The 19,201-nt window shown below is 42.2% G+C and overlaps 1 protein-coding gene across 1 annotated transcript in view; it reads right to left on the reverse strand.

Annotated features, from left to right (window-relative positions):
- BUB1 (BUB1 mitotic checkpoint serine/threonine kinase) overlaps positions 1-19,201 on the reverse strand; it is a 43,169-nt gene that overhangs the window by 9,385 nt on the left and 14,583 nt on the right. The window contains exons 6-15 of the mRNA XM_063125380.1: positions 15,849-15,931; positions 14,546-14,598; positions 13,672-13,868; positions 12,115-12,263; positions 6,556-6,956; positions 4,510-4,562; positions 4,275-4,403; positions 2,947-3,048; positions 1,524-1,602; positions 418-499 (exon numbers count right to left, since the gene is read on the reverse strand). Of these exons, the coding sequence (XP_062981450.1) occupies positions 418-499; positions 1,524-1,602; positions 2,947-3,048; positions 4,275-4,403; positions 4,510-4,562; positions 6,556-6,956; positions 12,115-12,263; positions 13,672-13,868; positions 14,546-14,598; positions 15,849-15,931 (1,328 nt within the window). The remainder of the gene's footprint in view (positions 1-417; positions 500-1,523; positions 1,603-2,946; positions 3,049-4,274; positions 4,404-4,509; positions 4,563-6,555; positions 6,957-12,114; positions 12,264-13,671; positions 13,869-14,545; positions 14,599-15,848; positions 15,932-19,201) is intronic.

The following is a 19,201-nucleotide window of genomic DNA, read 5'->3' on the forward strand; positions in this document are numbered from 1 at the left end:
GAAGAGTGACCAAAGTGGAGGCTGCTACTCCAGTCCAGGTGGTAGAACTTGCAACAGCTGTTGGGATACCAGCAAGAGAACTGAGGGGGGAAAGAGGGCAGGGGATGTGTCAATCAAACACACCATTGACTACTCAACTCGATGCTGGCCTTAATCCACACCACGGATGTTTATAATCATGCCGTGTGGGGAGTAGATAATAACCATGGAGTTATTAACCCATCACTGATTATTGTGTTGTCCAAACACAGCCAGTTTGTTCCAGGGATAAGGCAGCATAATTCTGATTGAACCCTATGCATGGTGTGGGAACCTCTGCCTTGGGCTACTGACCATGTTGCAAATCTCTCTTCAAATCTGTACTTCAAGAACAGCATCCTTGACACACGTTGCCCGACACAAAAGCAATTCACTTACTGCTGGTTTGGCGGCACAGTCGACTGTGGAACGTTCGCCAAAGACTCTAACTTCTGTTGACTTTGGCCGTGGCTGGGGGACCCTAAAAAGGGAAAGAACTTCAATTCAGAGTAAAACTTCAGATGGAGCGGCTTACACAGATTGTCTGAAAATGTGCTTCAGGAGCGGGGAATCTCAGGCAACAGCTGAAATCAGATCCTTTGGTTCTCCCTTCTCCTTCGTCCCCTCTACAATGTTTGTGGCATACCTAGTCATTCCGCCCCACCCTTCTCCTTGCTTGCTCCAATTCACCTGTGTGGGCCATGCCAGCCCGATGCGATTCAAAGAGATTACAGGAGAGAAACGCAACATGACTGGTAGAGCAGTACAACAATAGGACTGATGACCTAGGGAGGGCATGGGTTCCTTCTCCCACCCTAGAGGCCTTCAAGAGGCAGCTGGAGAGCCATCGGTCAGGGATGCTTTAAGGTGGATTCCTGCACTGAGCAGGGGTTGGACTCAATGGCCTCATAGGGCCCTTCCAACTCTACTATTCTATGGGAAAGAGGAGTCTCCACCCTCCTTTCCTGGCAAATGCTTTATTTTATATAACCTGCTCTTCCTTCAGGAAGCTCGAAGCCACTTTCATGGAGCTCTCAGATAGTCTCCCATCTAGACTAAGACCTATGTAGCTTGAATAATGTAGCAGCCTCAGATGCTTTCCGTCAGTTCCGAATTCCGACAGAGGGATCTGTATGTTGGTGTGCCTAACACTGTAAGAAACAGCGTGATGAGCCAGGCATGCATTTGCAGGCCTCTCATTATGAAAGGGCACCTGCTTGGGTGGCTTTGGCTAAAGGAATGTCCTCACAGGTAGCCTGCCTGCTTGGCAACTGTCAAAAGAAAGCCCAAGAAGAAGGAAGAAGGGTGGAGGAGGAAGAGGAGGAAGAGGAGAAGAAGGAGAAGAAGACCACCACCACCACTCTGGCCATTTTATCTGCTCCGTTCCTTGCTCAGCCTTGATTCCAATACTCTTCCTGAACTAAGAGAAACCCAAGCCTGATGAAAGCAAGGTGGCTATTTGGGAAGAACCCTACAAGCACACCTTACAGACTATTTCAACTTACGCTGCATTCTCGTCTTCAAAGATGGCAAAAGCAGGTTGCGCAGCAGCAGCAGCCTTAATGGTGAAAGGCTCATATGCTCCTAAACAGGACAATAATAACAAAAGGGGTGGGGGGAAGAGAGACAAATAGATTTGGTTTTTCATAGTAGGAAGAGAGGGAAGACTTAGTACAACCTTTGCTTGTTCACCTCTAAACCCCCGTGGAGAACATCATCAGCGGAATGGTAGGTCGGTTCTATTGTTATCCTTCCTCTTGTCCAAGGAGGAGTGTATGTGGATCAGCCCCCATTTCATCCTTATGTCCACCCCACAAGGCAGGTTACACCTTGCAGGGTAGGTGTGAGGATGAAATGGGAGGGTAGGGTGATGAACTGGGTCAAGGACACCTACGGCTGAGGGGGGGATTGGAGCACAAGCACCCCTAGTCCGAGCTGAACCCATCCTTCCCCGACCAGGTGCAATCCAGATGGTTTGGACTACAATTCCCAGCATCTCTCGTCGTGCTGGATGGGGCTGATGGGAGTTGAAGTCCAAAACATCTGGAGGGCCACAGGGTTGGGGGAGGCTACTCAAACCATTGGGCTAGGCTAGCTCCAGCCCGTTCCTTGCACCGGTAGATTGATCAAAGCACACGATATCGGCCACTTTATAAGGCAACTTGAGCCAGGCTCTTATTCATTTGGTATCTACCGCCAATGCTTTCCCACAATACTTTCCCTTGATCATCAGTGCAGTGTGGAGAGCAACTAGAATATTTCTCGCAAGTTGATGGCTGCAGGGGAAACTTCGGAAAGATAGAGCAAAACATATGCTCTGAGCACCACGATCTCCTGAGAACCTGCCAACTGAGCATGCAATTGCATACCATCTAATCTGGGAGGGGGAGGGAGGGAGGAAGGAGTGAGAGGGAGAATTGGGAGGGACTGTAGCTCAGTGGTAGAGCACTTGCTTTGCTTGCATCGGACCCAAGTTGAATTCCTGGTATCTCCAAGTAGAGCTGGAAAAATCCTTTGCCTGAAACCTTGGGAAGCCACTGCCAGCCAGTGTTGACAATACTGGGCTAGATGGACCAAGGCTCTGACTCGGTATAAGGCAGCTTCCTATGTTCCTGTGCTCCCGTGTGTCTTGGTTCCACTTAACATCCAGCCAGAAAAAACGGTCTGGAGAAATTAAGAACTTTGTGAAATTTTAGCTGGCCCTAATGTAGGTATTACTCCACTGTGATTTCTGGATTATTATTTTTAATGGACCAATACAGCTATCTAACAGATGTTCTCTAAAGATTGATCAAGATGCTACCAATGACTTCCCTGGTCAATAAGGATTCAGCTTTCCAACTCCTGGCATTAGAAGTCTGCCAATAAAACCACATGTGCAGTATACGAGGGTTCACCTTCTTGCCACGTGTAGCTAGCCATCCCTACCTTTATTTCTACAGGAGACCTCAAACGCATCATCTTCTTCTTCCACTGAAAGCATAGTAGTATCTTTTGAGGAAGGTGCTTGGAATACATCCATAATGAAACCTAGTGAGACAAGAAAAAAGAAATAAAATTTAAGAACAGGTCCGTTTAGAGAGGGATAGAGCTCGTTACAAGTGCACTTGGCTGTAGCCCTGCAGTCCATTGCTTTACATTCAGAAAGTCCTGGGCTCTATCTTGCTCTTCCGCACAAACAAAATGGTTCCCAGGAAGCAGACACACATAAATGAGTACACGTTTTTGAGCTTTGTGATCTACCACCACTGAGGAAGCTGTAAAACATGCTGAATGTTGGCTGCCTTTCACCTTTGAAGACAAAATGTGGAACTATATATCCCAAACTGAAATGCTCATTCACATGGTGGCTTATTAAGCCAGGATTTCTGGCTTAATGTGATGTCCAAACACAACGTGACTGTTCGCACACAACGACAACCCATCAGTTTAAGAACAGATGGTTTTCCGTGCCCGAGCATGGACACCTCTTGCACTTAACAGCACAAACCACGATCGGCTCTTGCGTAAGTTGTGCAATGCTAAACAACCAGGCGCTTAACCCAGCAACAAACCATGGATTAACTGCTGGGTTATTTTTGCCCCTAAATAACCCAGCAGCCCAAGATCGCACGTCACGCTACACAATCTATGAAGGAGCTGACCATGGGTTGTGTGCTAAAGTGGAAGAGGCCGGCACACTGCAAGCAGTGAGCCCACTTGTGCACAAAAACCCATTAGTTTTTAAACCGATGGGTTGTCGTTACATACGAACCAAGTCAAACCCTCTCTCCCCTTTGGAAGCTGACTCTGGTTAGCAAAAATCTAACTAGATCAAGCCTTCCCCAACTTGATGCCCCCCATCCCAGATGTGTTCAACTAGAACTCCCACCACACATATCCAGCTAGCTTAGCCTGCTGGGGGTTGCTGGGAGTTCTAGTCCAACACATCTAGAGGACACCAGACTGAACTATATGTTGAACAAGAGAACAGAAGCCTCAGTCATCTTTCCTGGCAAGCCCTAACAGGAAGGAACACTGACAACCAGACCTGTTGGCTTTTCTGATGGAGAAATTCACATGTTCTAATCTTATCCGCCATCCCTTCCAAAATTACCAGCCTTTCTTCCATATCCCTGTTCCTGTGTTATTAGGCAGCTACTCACTCATCTACCTAAGTGTAAGGTTGGCTTATATCCCATAAAGGTGCCGCATGATTAAGATTCTATAAAAAGAGGAACAAAACCGGTCCCAAAGGCACCCATGGATGTACTCACCCAAGGCCTCTTTTGTGTGAACAGTGGGAGATGGCTGGACTTTGGATGGAGTTGCTAGCACCACGCCTGACGTGTTTGGCGTAGCCTGGCGATTATCAAAGGAAACAGAGGCATTTCTACCACCCGATGCTAAAATCATAAGAAAAGCAACGTAAGAATATGGATATGTAGAATACATGCTTTACGTTTGTGGGATTTTTTAATACATAAAGATAACAGGAATGTAGATTATTACCATCTCTCATTTCTGTGGAACACTGCAGGTTATGATGAGACATATCCAAGTGCCTGTGCAGAGAAGAGGACATGTGTAAGTTCTTCAGCATTCACAAAAGTTTTGCCTTTACTTTCTAAAGGCAATCTGATTCGTATAAGGGCAAAATATATATACTGAAATGCGATCAACACAAAGCATTCATTTTTGTGAGTGGTCAAAGTGGGATGCTGAGTTTTCAAGGTTGTTCTAGCTTCAGTTACGCCCGTTCAATCCCGTTGGGATGGTTTCAGGTCTACATGAAAAGAAGCAAAACAGCACCCTCTCCCACTTCAAGCACTGGTTTTAGCAATAACACCGATGAGAACAAGAATCCTACATGAGCTTGTATAACGTTATCACGGACATTCATCCCACTGAAAAGAATTGTGTACAATGCAACATGTAGCACTCAATTTAAAAGTAATACCTGAAATTTGGAATTTTTGATATTACACTGAATACACCTATGCATGTTTACTTCCAAGTATGTTCCACCGGGTTCAGTGGGACTGGCTCCCTAGCAAGTGTGCTTAGGATGGTAGCCTAAGACTAGCACAGTGGTATTCACTAGCCAATGCTTGGAAAAACTCCACGCTGATTACAAGCATGGGAGGAAAAACTGAGCAGATGGAAGGATGGAAGAGACTGGAGTTCTTCATCTGAAATGCAGCAGATTACCCTGTCTGTAGCCCCGTATCTCACCTTGATATTGCTTAGCTGGATCAATTTTAAAAAATCTATATGAGGGCTGCTTTAGTGTAGACTTCCTCACCTTGGTATCTTCCAGTAGTTTTGGACTACAACTCCCAGAATTCCAGACTACTGGCCATGATGGCTGAGGTTCATGGGAATTGAGGTCCAAAACATCTGGAGGGCACCAAGGTGGGGGAAGGTTGCTTTAGTGAAGGATATAGAATTGGAAAAACAAGTACAGATAGAAAAATATGAGGAAAAGCACTACTACCTACTACTATTTTATATTAGCTATATATCAATACTAACAAATGATGTGGGATCACATCCACCCATGAGGCAGGCCTCATTTATGACTAAAACCATTGAGGGATGAAGAATGCAGGGATAGCGTCTTTTCATGTAGTCCCAATATAGCCATTGGGAGAGTTCAGAGAAGTGTTTTGACTATACATGCAGGTCCTTTGCTTTTCCCTTTCTGGCGGGAGCAAAGAAACTAGGAAGTCTTCAATTCGTGATAAATTTCTTGTGTCGTCTGAACCAAGAAATGATGATTACCAGCTTTGGAACAACCTAGGATATTAAACCGTGGTTTGAAGTTGGCTTAATATCCTGGTTTGTTCTAAAACCATACATTTCCACTTTGGATGAAACAAGAAATTATAGTCAATTGAAGACTTGTTTGTTTGTTTACTAAACGAGTGGTTTGTTTGTGCACAAGAGAAGTAAAGGAGCTGGATGCACAGGTCCATTCTTATCTCAGCCCAGAGATGCCGCTCGCACCCATCCATAGATCGTTCATCCTGGACAACCTTGAATGAACAAGACCCGAAGCAAAAAAAAGGGATCTGGAATATTGTTACACAGGCTGCATTTGCACGTAACACTAAACTATGGTTTATGCTAATCATGGATTGTTGCTTTAGCCATGAACTGATTTCCAGACAAGCAAAGAACCTACGGATTGTTTGCCCTATTTCTGGTTTGTTTCTCTCCCGCCTGGTTTGCCAACCTTCAGAGAGGTTTCATTTCAGGCTGTTTCTGCTGTTTCAGGGTGGACAGCAGAACAAACAAGCCAAGGTTCTGGATTCAGACATCACAACAAGCCATGGTTTAAACAAGCCAGACTTCATAAGCCAACAGCAAATCATGGCTTTTATTTGCGGGTTACAGCTGGTTAACAAACCACGGTTTGTTTGTAGAGATGGTTAAGACACAACAAGCCCGTTTTCAAACGATACCATGACTCAAATCTTACGTGCGAACCAGGCCACAATGTGGTTAAAGGAAAAACAACTGGAATAGGAGACAAAGTGCCTAGATTTTACTCACTGCTCTCCATGAAAACTGTGGGAAATGGTAGCGCGTTTCTGTGGCGGCTGAACAGAATCCTCACAGCTGACCTGAAGTCTATGCAGGCTCTTTTCACATTCTTCAAGTTCCAATTTAGATCTGGATGCAGCCGTTTCAGTTAACATAGCCATAGTAGAAACCAATATTGATTGTTGCCGGAGACTTTCATTTGGTTGTGGAACTGTAGCACCGCCCACCGAAACCTCACCAAAACCTGGATGCTGATGCCGATTTCCAACTGGCTGCACAAAAGAAGCACCTCCAGCTGAACTCTGATGTTCGGTCCCCAAATTCAAAGAGTTTTGTAGATATTCAGCCTGGGGAGGCGCTGTGCATCCTGGCCAACGCTGAGCTACGCTGATTTGTTCACAAGGACCACCCTGTTCAAGTGAATAGAAGGGGAGGGGGACATTTTGGCAAACAGAACCTTGCATGATGGTTTTGGGTTTGGAAACACTTCTGAGCTATGCCATGACGCAGGGGCTTTGATACTTCACACACACATTTAAAATCAATAAAGAACAAATCTCACCATGTGCACAAAATACTTTATTTAAAAGCTCAGGTAGACAGGGGTTTTAAGCTTTTAGCTTAAACTTGCATTTAGCCATATTTAGGGTTTGAGTTGGAGGGAAGGAGATTGCTTAGGAGTTTTTCATTTATTTATTAATTAAATCTATACATCACCCAACTAGCAAATGCTACCAAGGCAGAACGATAAAACAAGAGCAGCACAAACAAGCCAGGAATAAGCCATAGTTCTGGCTTCGGGCATCACAACAAGCCATGGCTTAAACAAGCCAGCCTTCATAACCCAATAACCATAAGCCAGAATAATAGATAAAACTAACAAAAAAAAAAAAATCTGGCCCTCCAGACAGGGTGGATAAAAATCAATTTTTTAAAAAAAAAATCAAAAAAATCAGTTTTTTATTTTAATCGGATTTTTAAAATTTAAATTGGATTTTTTTAATAAAATGTTTTGAGGAAAAATCTATCTAAAATAGTTTTCTATTTAAGATACATTATAGTCCAAAGGTTATTCATCATGAAATAAGGATTAGTTTTTAATTATGTAGCATTGAGGCTGTATATTCATGCAATGTTTAAATTTTTTGGTAAACGAATTCCATTAATCCATTCACAATGTCATGGTCTTCCAGAGGTTTCTGTAAGATTATTGGGCAGTTTTTCTATCTAGAAGATATTATCACAGATGCTTGGTTTTCCAGTTCTCAAAACTGTGAATTTGTGTCTGCAGAGATCACAATCCCATTGTTCCTTTGCAAATCTATGTACACAGAATCAACCCCTTACCTCTTAAGTGCTAAGTTTCAAAAAATTCAATGAATAGATTGTTGGGAGTGGAATAGATTTGAACAAGAAGCTAAGTGTGAGGAGGGAGGGGAAAGTAGTAAAAGTTAAAGTGAAACCTTTTGAGCAGAATACTCCACAAATCTTTGTATCTTTGTGTGTATATAGCCTGAGGTTTATCATAATATTCTTTCCCTGGAGAAGAAAATCTATAATGGCAGCAGGCTGTAAAAGAGACCCAGTTTGGGAATATTTTAATGGAGTTCCTCTACCTATGGGTAAGGCAGGCATGCGTGCAAAATGCAAACACTGCAACAAAGAAATGCAAGGCCTGATGGCCCGAATGAAACAACGTCATGAGAAGTGCTGTGATGAAGACAAAAGGAACATGTTTGAACAGGCAAACGTTTTGATTTCATCATATTTTTTAAAGACTGCCTTGAGAAACTGTCATGTTTGAGCAAAATTATATTTGTTATTATTAGTACTGCATGTTACTGTCATTTTGATACAGTTGTTATGAAGAAAATAAAGAGCTGAAACAAGAAAACATTCCTTTTTTGGGCAGTATTGAGTGGCAGTGAATACAATGTGTAATACTAAATAAGCAGAAATGGTATAAATAATAAAATAACAGCAATGACTTTTTTATTTAGGGGAATCCATCATCAACATAAAGGATTCTGGAAACTATCCACCATCGAGATCACCATCCTCCTGTTCTACAGTTTCAGAGTTATCTGTCCAGGATAGTGTTTCAGTCACATCATATACATCACACATCCACAGTATATCACCTAAAAGAAAGAAAAAAGCCGACCACCCAGGAACCACCATAGATATGTTTGTGATAAAAAACAGCAGATTAGAAAAAGTTAATGGATGAAAAAATTGCTGTTTGTTTACATGACAAACTCTTCTTTCTGTCTGATTGAAAACCCATACTTCATTAACTGAGTCACTGAGACCAGGATACAGTCCACCCAGCAGAGCAGATGTATTATTATTATTTATTTATTTATATAGTGCCATCAATGTACATGGTGCTGTACAGAGTAAAACAATAAAATAGCAAGACCCTGCCGCATAGGCTTACATTCTAATAAAATCATAATAAAACAATAAGGAGGTGAAGAGAATGCACCAAACAGGCACAGGGTAGAGTAAAACTAACAGTATAAAAGTCAGAACAAAATCAAGTTTTAAAAGCTTTAGGAAAAAGAAAAGTTTTAACTGAGCTTTAAAAGCTGCGATTGAACTTGTAGCTCTCAAATGTTCTGGAAGAGCGTTCCAGGCGTAAGGGGCAGCAGAAGAAAATGGACAAAGCCGAGCAAGGGAAGTAGAGACCCTTGGGCAGGTGAGAAACATTATTATTATTATTATTATTATTATTTATTTATATAGCACGATCAACGTACATGGTACATGGCATCAGAGGAGCGAAGAGCACGAGCGGGGCAACAGTGTGAGATGAGAGAGGAAAGATAGGAAGGAGCTAGACAGTGAAAAGCTTTGTAGGTCAACAGGAGAAGTTTATATTGGATTCTGAAGTGAATTGGAAGCCAATGAAGAGATTTCAGAAGTGGAGTAACATGGTCAGAGCGGCGAGCCAAGAAGATGATCTTAGCAGCAGAGTGGTGAACAGAAACCAACGAACTGATGTGAGAAGAAGGAAGGCCAGTGAGAAGAAGGTTGCAGTAGTCCAACCGAGAAATAACCAATGCAGCAGGGAAACTGCTGGATAAAGTGTATGACAGAGACATGGAGCAATGTGCAACAGCTCTAGAGGGTAAAATTGTTAACCTAAGTCTTGATAGGTGGAGTAATGTCCACAATGATCCCGTTGTATGTGCCTGTAGAACAACAGAAGAAGGGAATGTCTTCCTTGCAGAAACAGTTGACACAGAATACTTACAAGAAGTGGCAGCAAAAGCTATAACAACATGTGAGCAAAAATTCAAATGTCTAGTACGGAGTTTGGTCACAGACGATGCTGCAAATGTATCCAAGATGAGAAGAAATTTAGGAGAGCAGGAAGGGAATACAAAGCTAATAACGTATGGCTGCAGTGCTCATTTGCTGCACCTCCTAGCCAAAGACTTCAGTGTTCCAGAAATAAAGACTAATGTCGTTGAAATTGCTAAATACTTCCGTAACAATCACTTTGCAGCAGCAGGTCTGAAAAGAATGGGTGGAACCAAGCTAACGCTCCCACAAGATGTTAGATGGAACTCTGTAGTGGACTGTTTTGAGCAGTATATCAAGAACTGGCCTATTCTGATGACAGTTTGTGAACAAAATCGAGAGAAAATGGATGGCACTGTCACGGCCAAAATCCTCAGCATTGGGCTTAAGAGAAACGTTGAACAAATGCTGAGCATCCTGAAACCCATTTCTGAAGCTTTAAACAAAATACAGAAAAATAGCTGTTTTATTGCTGATGCTGTTGAAATTTGGAAGGGACTGAGTGAGCACTTAAAAACAGAACTACACACTAACAGAGTTAAATTATAAGCATTAAAAAAAACTAATGGGACAAGCACTGTCTCCAGCACATTTTCTGACAAATATTGTCAATATCCGGTACCAGGGTCAAACCTTAAGTGTTGAGGAAGAGGAGTTAGCTATGACATGGGTATCTAGCAATCATCCATCTGTAATGCCAACTATAATAAACTTCAGAGCTAAGGGGGAACCGTTCAAGAAATACATGTTTGCTGATGATTTTTTTAAAGAACATCACACCAGTGAACTGGTGGAAGTCACTTAATTACTTGGATTTAGAGACTGTTGAAGTAATGGTTTCACTTATAACAGCAGTAGCTTCTTCTGCTGGCGTAGAAAGAATATTCTCTTCCTTTGGACTCATTCATTCTAAATTGAGAAATCGTTTGGGACCCGATAAACCAGGAAAACTTGTTTTTCTTTTCCAGATGATGAACAGACAAGAAGATGAAGATGAGTGAGCTACAGAGGACAGTATTTTAAGTTTTTCGTGTTTTTCAAAACTGATAGTCTAAGTTTTTTTTTAAAAAAAAGATCTTTTGTTTAACCACATCAGTTAAAAAACAGGGATGTTTAAGCAAATACAAGAATACATATGCTATAATGTTATTGTTTTAGTTAAATAAAACTATTTAAATTATTATTAAGGTAATGATTATTTTTCTCTTTCCAATAAAGTACAGCAGAAAAGTTGTCCAAATATGAATGATTAAGCTAAAACTGGAGATAGTTCACCTCGCAATAATTTCATAATTATCTATCTATGATGTCTTTCTAACAGTATAACCAAATCAATATTTTTTTATATCTGTAAAACTAATCTGAAAAGTTATTCTAAAAATGAAACCTTCATCTGGTTGTAAATATTAAGATTATACCAGCAAGAGTGAGTCTTTGGTAACTGTGTAAAATATGTATTAAGCTTATAGCGAGGAAGAGTGCACTTTTTTGGGGGTGGGGAACACATGATTAAATCAAGTCTTTCTGAGTAGTGATTTAAATCATGATTTAAATCAAATTGATTTGAATCAAATCCACCCTGCCTCCAGATGTTTTGGAGCTGGTGCTAGCTGGTGCTGTTGGAAGTTCACAACATCTGCAGGGGAGCAGTCTGTAGAAGGCTGGTTTAGGAGACTGCTAGCTCTAATTGCATTCATCCCAAACTTCAGTACACTGAAAATTTGTTTTCATTGTTTCTCAAACATACATTGAGTCTGTTGTTTACCCTGGCTAATTGTCAGTGAAACCCACACTTAATGGGTCGGAACAGCTATCCAAATACATTCACCAGCTCAGTGCTGCTAGCACTGAAACACGGTGACGAGACAAGCCAAAGAGTATCCCTGAAATACAACCAAGGGAAGAGTATTCTGTCAAGAAATACTTTTGTAAGCCGCCATGAGAGCCTTTTTTGGCTGAATGGCGGCATAAAAATCCTTAAATAAACAAATAAATAAATAAGAGCCATAACTTTGTCACACAGCGCACACCCTGCATGGAGAAGGTTCCAGATTCCATGGGTGGGCATTATTAAGGGGACACCCTTAATGGGCACCATGAGCTATAGGGGAGAGGGTCTTCTTAAAGATACACAAGGTCAAAGCTTCTTTTCCAGTCACGTACCACGATGACGGGGTTTGTCAACAATTGAGACAATGAACATTTATATGAAGGAATGCCAATATCACCACTCCCCAATTCAAAATGCCACAAACATACCAGTGTGGTGCTTAAAAGGGACTGGTGTGTAGACGTCCCTTTATGGGATGAAGATGATGTCTGGGAGAGCTGATCCAACTTCTGCTGTAGCTCTTGGAGTTCAAGGAGGTCATTTTCTTTCTGTTTCATGAACTCTTTGTCTTCATTTTCTGAATGCATCAAAAATCATTTTGCAGAAAACAGCATGTATATGAGTATATTATTATTATTATTATTACTATTACTATTATTATTGTTATTTTGGTAGACTCGCTCCATCCTTTGTTAGTGTTAAACGCTGGAAGAGAAGACATTTAGCAACCCTAAAAAACCCAGGAAAGATCAGACCCAGTTGGCCAGGATGACAAAACAGCATGGCACAAAAAATAATGGCTAGTTCTGAATACATCAAGATCTCCAGAAACTAATAATATTTACACAAACATACTGAATGAGTTCTTTAGATAACTTCACACTAGAGAATTTGTGGGAAGAACAGCAAGGGATAAGCCTTGGAAATTACGTAACATCCACCTAGACTTCTAGATGAAGGACAAAGGTTACAAAAAAACCTATACTGTATTGTATTTGCGATGAAGCCTCTAATTCTGTTTGGCTGATCTCCTGCGATGGCAGAGAATGTCCCATCTACTCACGAACAAAGTTGCCAATAAGAAAAGATACACACACTGGCTTCTTTGAGAACAGATAATTGTCAGTTTGGCTGGGATTAAAATCTCACAATAGCTATACAGAAGGAGTAGCTGTGTGGAAGGCTAGAGACTGGGAAGCTGATTGGGAGGAAGACCCTGAAAGTGCCCTACTGGGAGGAACTCCACTTGGGAGTAACCCCCTTGGGTTCCCTACTGAGCCAGAGAAGCCAGAGAGAAATTTCTTCATAAAGAGACAGGAAGAACTTGAGAGTTAAAAGAAATCGAACGTGGGGAAAAGCCAAACTGACAGGGAAGTCCACCTCTAGCAGCAAGATTGGACACAAAGACCCGGTTCAGAAGCCATGCTAAGCCACACTGGTTAAATACTTTTGAGTTAGACATTGTGGCTTAGTGTGTCCCGTGAACCATGACATAACCACAGTTTAAAAACACTCACTAACCATTTGCTTCAAAAGGGTTCGCAGCCTAACCATGACTTAGCGTGTTGTCTAAACAGGCCAAAGAAAGCTATTTCATGTGGTAGCCCACAACTCCCTTCCCCTGCATACTTACTGAGGTCCACAGCCTTTTGAAAACATTTTATGGCCATTTTATTTAGGTCGCTTTTCAGGGATCAGAATTAAGGTTATGTGCAGGATGAGGTTTTAGGATAGTGTTAAGCACAGTCCAAAAAGAAAATGGGCTGGAACCAGACGAAGTTAGTTGCACCTAGGTCCCACTGAAATCAATGGGAAAACTTAGGCATGACTTAAGTCCCACTGATTTCAAAGGGTCCAAAATGCAACTAACATAGCCTGGATCCAACCCAGTGTATGTTTATTGGACATAGAGCCTTTTTTAATGTACTGTATCTGCATTTTCAGCCTCTAGAACAGGGCTAACAAGGAATCTAAGCTGTAATTACCCCATTCCTTGTGTCTTTTCAGACGTTCAGCCTTTTTCAGGTATGCTTTTGCTCTTACTTCTTCAAAGGAGAGTTCAGAGCCTTCGCAATAAAGAAGGCTCTTCGCATACATAGCCTTCTGCTCAAGAACAGCATCGGTTGGAGGCGTCGGTAAGACTTCCGATTTGGAAATTGTAGTTACATATATAGGCTGTTTCCTGCGAAGGAAAAAGTGGTGATTTATTCATGGCACTTATCAGCAAGGGGTACCCAAAATGAGGAAGGTGGCATTTAAACCAAAACAAATAAACATTCTATCCAATCAAATATTAAATACCAGCAACCAATCAGTTAATAAAACAGCAATACGTTGCCTCCTACCACCCACTGCAATGGAAGAGAAGTGCTTTGAGAACAGAATTGTTTTCAGTTGCTACTGAAACCTACGGTATAATTGCTCAACTAGAGGTAACCCAAGGTTCAAATCTTCACCCAGCTACAAGGCTTACTGGGTGAGCCTGGGACAGTCTCTCCATCAACGAGACTAGCCCACTTCACAGGATTGTGGTGAGATAAAAGGGGTGGGTGTATCTTGAAGGCTGGATAAAAATGTAATAAATAGAAATAAGAAACTAGGGCAGGGAGTAGGCAGATCTCTTTTGAAAGTGTTTTCCATAGAGTGGGCGCTACCACGGAGAAAGCTCTGCTTTTCTGCTTTTACCTGAGTCAAAGTCAGCACTAAGTGCAAAGGACAGGTAGGTACATATGGACAAAGATGTCCCTTCAGGTATGCAGGAGCCAGGACACTTAGACATGTACTACCAAGTTAGCCATGATGAAGCACTGAATCTACTTAACATAATTAAGCAGGGTGTTTTTGAAAATAGTTACTTACGTATTTTCTTGTCCCATACAAGCAATGGGCTGTGTCTCAGAACTGATTAGCTTCTAGAGAAGACAGAAAGTTCAAATTGAGGATTGTTCTAACACAGAACCAAACACGTCCAGCAATGTGGGAAACGGAGAAGGGAGGCACTAAAGCAGGGGTCCCCACCCTTTATGGACTCATGGGCACATTTGGGATTTTGAGAAACTGCTATGAGCACCACCACAAAATGGCTCCCACAGAGGATGCGTCATCTACTGCTGTGCAAGGCTGGCTAGTCAAAAGATGAGCCATTCATCCAAGAAACTGAGTGCAAGCAGAGGAAGGATCGAGACTCCAAAGCCAATCGATAAATTTGACACACCAAAAAAAAACCCCAAAACATTTAAGCACATTATCTTATGTAAGTTTAAATGGAACTCAGCAGGAATTACTTCTGAGCAGGCCTACATAAGGTTGCTCTGCTCATCCTATTCACACACATCTTTCCAGAAGCCCAAAGGAAAAGAAAATGCCCTCTGCCTCCAAAAGGAAAATGTTTCCCTTATTTATTTACAGTATTTATATACTGCTCCCCATTCAAGATTTTGGCGTGGTGTACAAGATAAAATAAAATAAAACCAGACACCCCAGGGCACCCCTACCTCCTCCTCTGCCATCAGAGCCCCCTGCCTGGAAAGTCAGTCAGTCAGTCAGTCTCCCTCTCCGTGTGTGTGTGTGTGTGTGTGTGTGTGTGTGTGTGTGTGTGTGTAGAACAAGGGAAAGGGATAGGAAGGGAAAGAAAAAGAACCATGCTAGGGAATGGAAAGGAAGGGAAAACAGTAAGAGAAAGAGGAAGGATAGAGGCTAGGAGAAATAGTGACGTAAATTATTATTATTATTATTATTATTATTATTATTATTATTATTATTATTATTTCTTACCCTCCTCTCCCTCTGGATCAAGGGGTGGAACAACATTGAATACAAAAATATACAATACATAAAACTGATTAAAAACATAAAACCAATACATTACTAAAATACTAAAATCTTTCAAAACATTTTAGAATTTGGCTGGATAGGAGGAGAGAAAAAAAAGGAAGGCTAGAAGCTGGGAGGGTAAGAAACAGTCAGCAAAGAGGGTGGGGGGAGAGAAAGAGCCAGGCCAGAGGCTGGAAGGGAACTAGCAAGGCAAAGGTGTAGAGGGGAGAGAAAGAGCCAGGTTAGAAGTGGGAAGGAACAGTGAGGTGAAGCAGTGGGAGGAGGCTGGGAGTGGAAACAGCACCGTCCCATTGTCTTAGGTCTCAAGCTGGCTAGTCTTTTTAGATACCTGATTTGGAAAAACGCAGGCCGGGTCATCTTTGGAAGCCATTTGATTGGAAAGCTGGGTATTAAGCGGCTGCAAGACACCAACTACGGAAAAAGACACCATTAGCTAGGCAAAAAGTGGATCCTGACGATTAGGGATAAACTGTGATCGATGCAACTTTAATATTTAAACCAGCCTTCCCCAAATTGGTGCTCTTCCAAGATTTTGGACCACAATCCCCAGCTTTCCATGGTCCCTGCAGGCTGGAGCTGATGGGCGCTGAAGTCCAAAATATCTGGAGAGCATCAGGTTGGGACAGGCTGATCTGAACCCACAATTATAGGGAAATACACCGGTTTCTAGACCACGGCTTCCATTCCTTGATACTCAAAATTTTCGGCGTAGAATGAACCAAAAGAGAAATACCACTTCAAAGAAGTAGAAATTTAGATTACAATCTTAGCTTACTCATTTACTACTTGCTAAAGGCAGAAAAGAGTCTAGAAGCGACAGGCAAAAGAAACCTAGTTGCTGTCTAGCAAAAAACCAAGCAAAAGCGAACACATTCCCTATGTACAAGAGAAGCGCAATAATGCCAGCACAACACCTCATTGGTTTTCAAAAAGAACACTGATACTGCAAATAGCAGAATGAGCCCACTATGACCAGGTTTGCATGATCGCAAGCTACAGCACATGCCGAGCGCCTAATCATCTGTGTGGGCAGGGCTTGTTTTGCCATCTCAATCCAGGTGGCAAGCTCCTTAGAGAGGGAGATGAAATGCCAGTAGCCCAACAACCAACGGGTTATTGGAGAATTGTTTCCCCATCCAATAAGCCAGACCGCCTGGGTTCGGACCACACGACAAGTGCAGGACAGGGGATTAGGCAAATGGCACCCGGCGTGCACCACTCCATAAACAAACCACCCACCATGACTTGTTGAAGTGATGGTGATCGTGCGAACTGGCCCAGTGGCTTGGATCCTAAAGATATATATGATATATATATCATATATATCTTGTTATACATATACATATATGTTGTATATATATGTTAAGGAAGTTGATAGTCCTTTGCTCTCCCCAGCACCCCCCTGCAGCCATCTGAGCCCCTAACAAAAAGCTCTCCCCAAAATTGTTGGATGTGGTACAGGGGGCATCACCCCAAAAATGTGGGATGTGGTACAGGGGGCATCACCCAAAAATTGGTGATGGGGGTAAGTCCCCTCTGCTTCAGTCAGCCTCCCACATTTTTTCGGGAGCCTCCACCTTCCAGAAAGGCTTCTCAGGAGTACAGATGGGTACAGAATGAAGAAATGTGCTTTGCCGAGCACTCGGCTGGCCCAGCTCCCCGGAACAGGCCCAGCCAAGCAGGGCTTGGAGAACCTGCGGGGTGAGTGCCCTACCAGTTCTGCAATCCCTAGTTGCACTTGCCAGGTGCTTGTCGTGCATTTTGGTGTGGACTGATGACGGCTGTACCCTGAAACGAAGGGTGAGGTTCAAGGCCTTTCTGATTTCTTCTGACTTGATATAATGACATGGTCCCCCAGCTAGGCTCATTCCTGTGTCAGTGGTGGGTAGAGCTTGGTGATCCGTAACGTTTGGGACCAAAACCAAATAAAGTAGATAGAAGGCTGTGGTTGAAATTAACAAAGCACAATAAGGGTGATAACACTCAACCACAAAAATTCATTTAGAGATGTAAAATAGATGCAATATGTTTGTAATCAATCTACAGAACAATTTCTCCTAGCTGGTACATGTTCTTAAATCCCTTTAAACAAATCCAACAGTGCAAAACCTCCACAATAAAAATTAATAAAGAAAAACAGAAACAGAAATAATGTCCAATGTCACCAGCACTGAAATTCACAGTAGCATTTTACATTTACAAAAAACTGCCTAAGAGCAAAACTTTTAAATAATAATAGTTCAGAAGTATATCACTCCACACATGCACAATGTCAGGCGTCTAGATGACATTCATAAGGCGTCTATTGAACATTCATAATAAAGCGTCTAATAAATAAAGCATCTATTAAACATTCATAATAAGGCATCTAATAAAATCATAATAAGGCGTCTAATCAAGCAGGTGTCCGGTACATATCCTGTTTCGAAGTATCTTCGTCTGGAAAAATAAACTTGTTCATAAAGGGAGCCGTGGCTGTACATTTAGGGTGGAACCCTCCAACATTGTCATTGCGTCCAACTGACGAAGATACTTCGAAACAGGATATGTACCGGACAACTGTTTTATTAGACGCCTTATTATGAATTTATTAGATGCCTTATTATGAATGTTTAATAGATGCTTTATTTATTAGATGCTTTATTATGAATGTTCAGTAGACACCTTATGAATGTCATCTAGATGCCTGACATTGTGCGTGTGTGGAGTGATATACTTCTGAACTATTCTTATCTAAAAGTTTTGCTCTTAGGCAGTTTTTTGTAAACGTAAAATGCTACTGTGAACTTCAGTGCTGGTGACATTGGACATTATTTCTGTTTTTCTTTATTAATTTTTATTGTGGAGGTTTTGCACTGTTGGATTTGTTTAAAGGGATTTAAGAACATGTACAGCTAGGAGAAATTCTTCTGTAGATTGATTACAAACTGTATATATATATGTTGTATATATCACTTATATCTCTAATATATTGCGTCTATTTTACATCTCTAAGTGAATTTTTGTGGTTGAGTGTTATCACTCTTATTGTGCTTTGGGACAAAAACCAGGCAGGGCCAGGACTAGAATGGGACCAAATGTTTTGGACGGGAGGAAAAGCACTGGCTAATTTAGAGTGTGCCAAGAGGATGGGGAATGGGGACAGCTGGGGCAGGAAGGAAAAATAAGCTTTACCCAAATAAAATGGCCTGATAGGAGTTTACATTAGGAAAGGTGCACATCGCTTTCTGGGGCCTCCAAAAAGTGCCCAATTCCCCCAACACACCACTAGCATGGCAGGGGGAATGGCGCACTTCCTGGAGGCTCCAGAAAGCGGGCTTTGCCTCTCCCTGCCCCAGCACAATTGTAGCCTTAAAGGCCCTCTTAATCCAGCGTTTTAAGGGGGCTTTTAAGTCCACAGTTGGCTTTGAGGGGAGGGCGACTCGATTTCCCCAAAACTGGGGAAATTGCTTATTTCCTCCCTCAACTCTAATGGCAGCTGATGGGAGTGGAGCGAGAAAATACATAATTCCCTCAACCGCCATTAATGCAGTGGGGGGGGGGGAGAGAACAAAGGTCACAGGTCAGGGCAGAACTGAGTTCCACCCAGAGCTGAGCTCCCGTTCTCCTTTCAGTAGCATTGGGGCAAAAATCCGCTGGGCAGGCCCACCCTCACAGGCCCAGGTGGATTTTTGCCCCAAT

Source organism: Elgaria multicarinata, chromosome 4, assembly GCF_023053635.1.
Source record: "Elgaria multicarinata webbii isolate HBS135686 ecotype San Diego chromosome 4, rElgMul1.1.pri, whole genome shotgun sequence".
In the NCBI taxonomy this organism is placed as follows: Eukaryota; Metazoa; Chordata; class Lepidosauria; order Squamata; family Anguidae; genus Elgaria; species Elgaria multicarinata.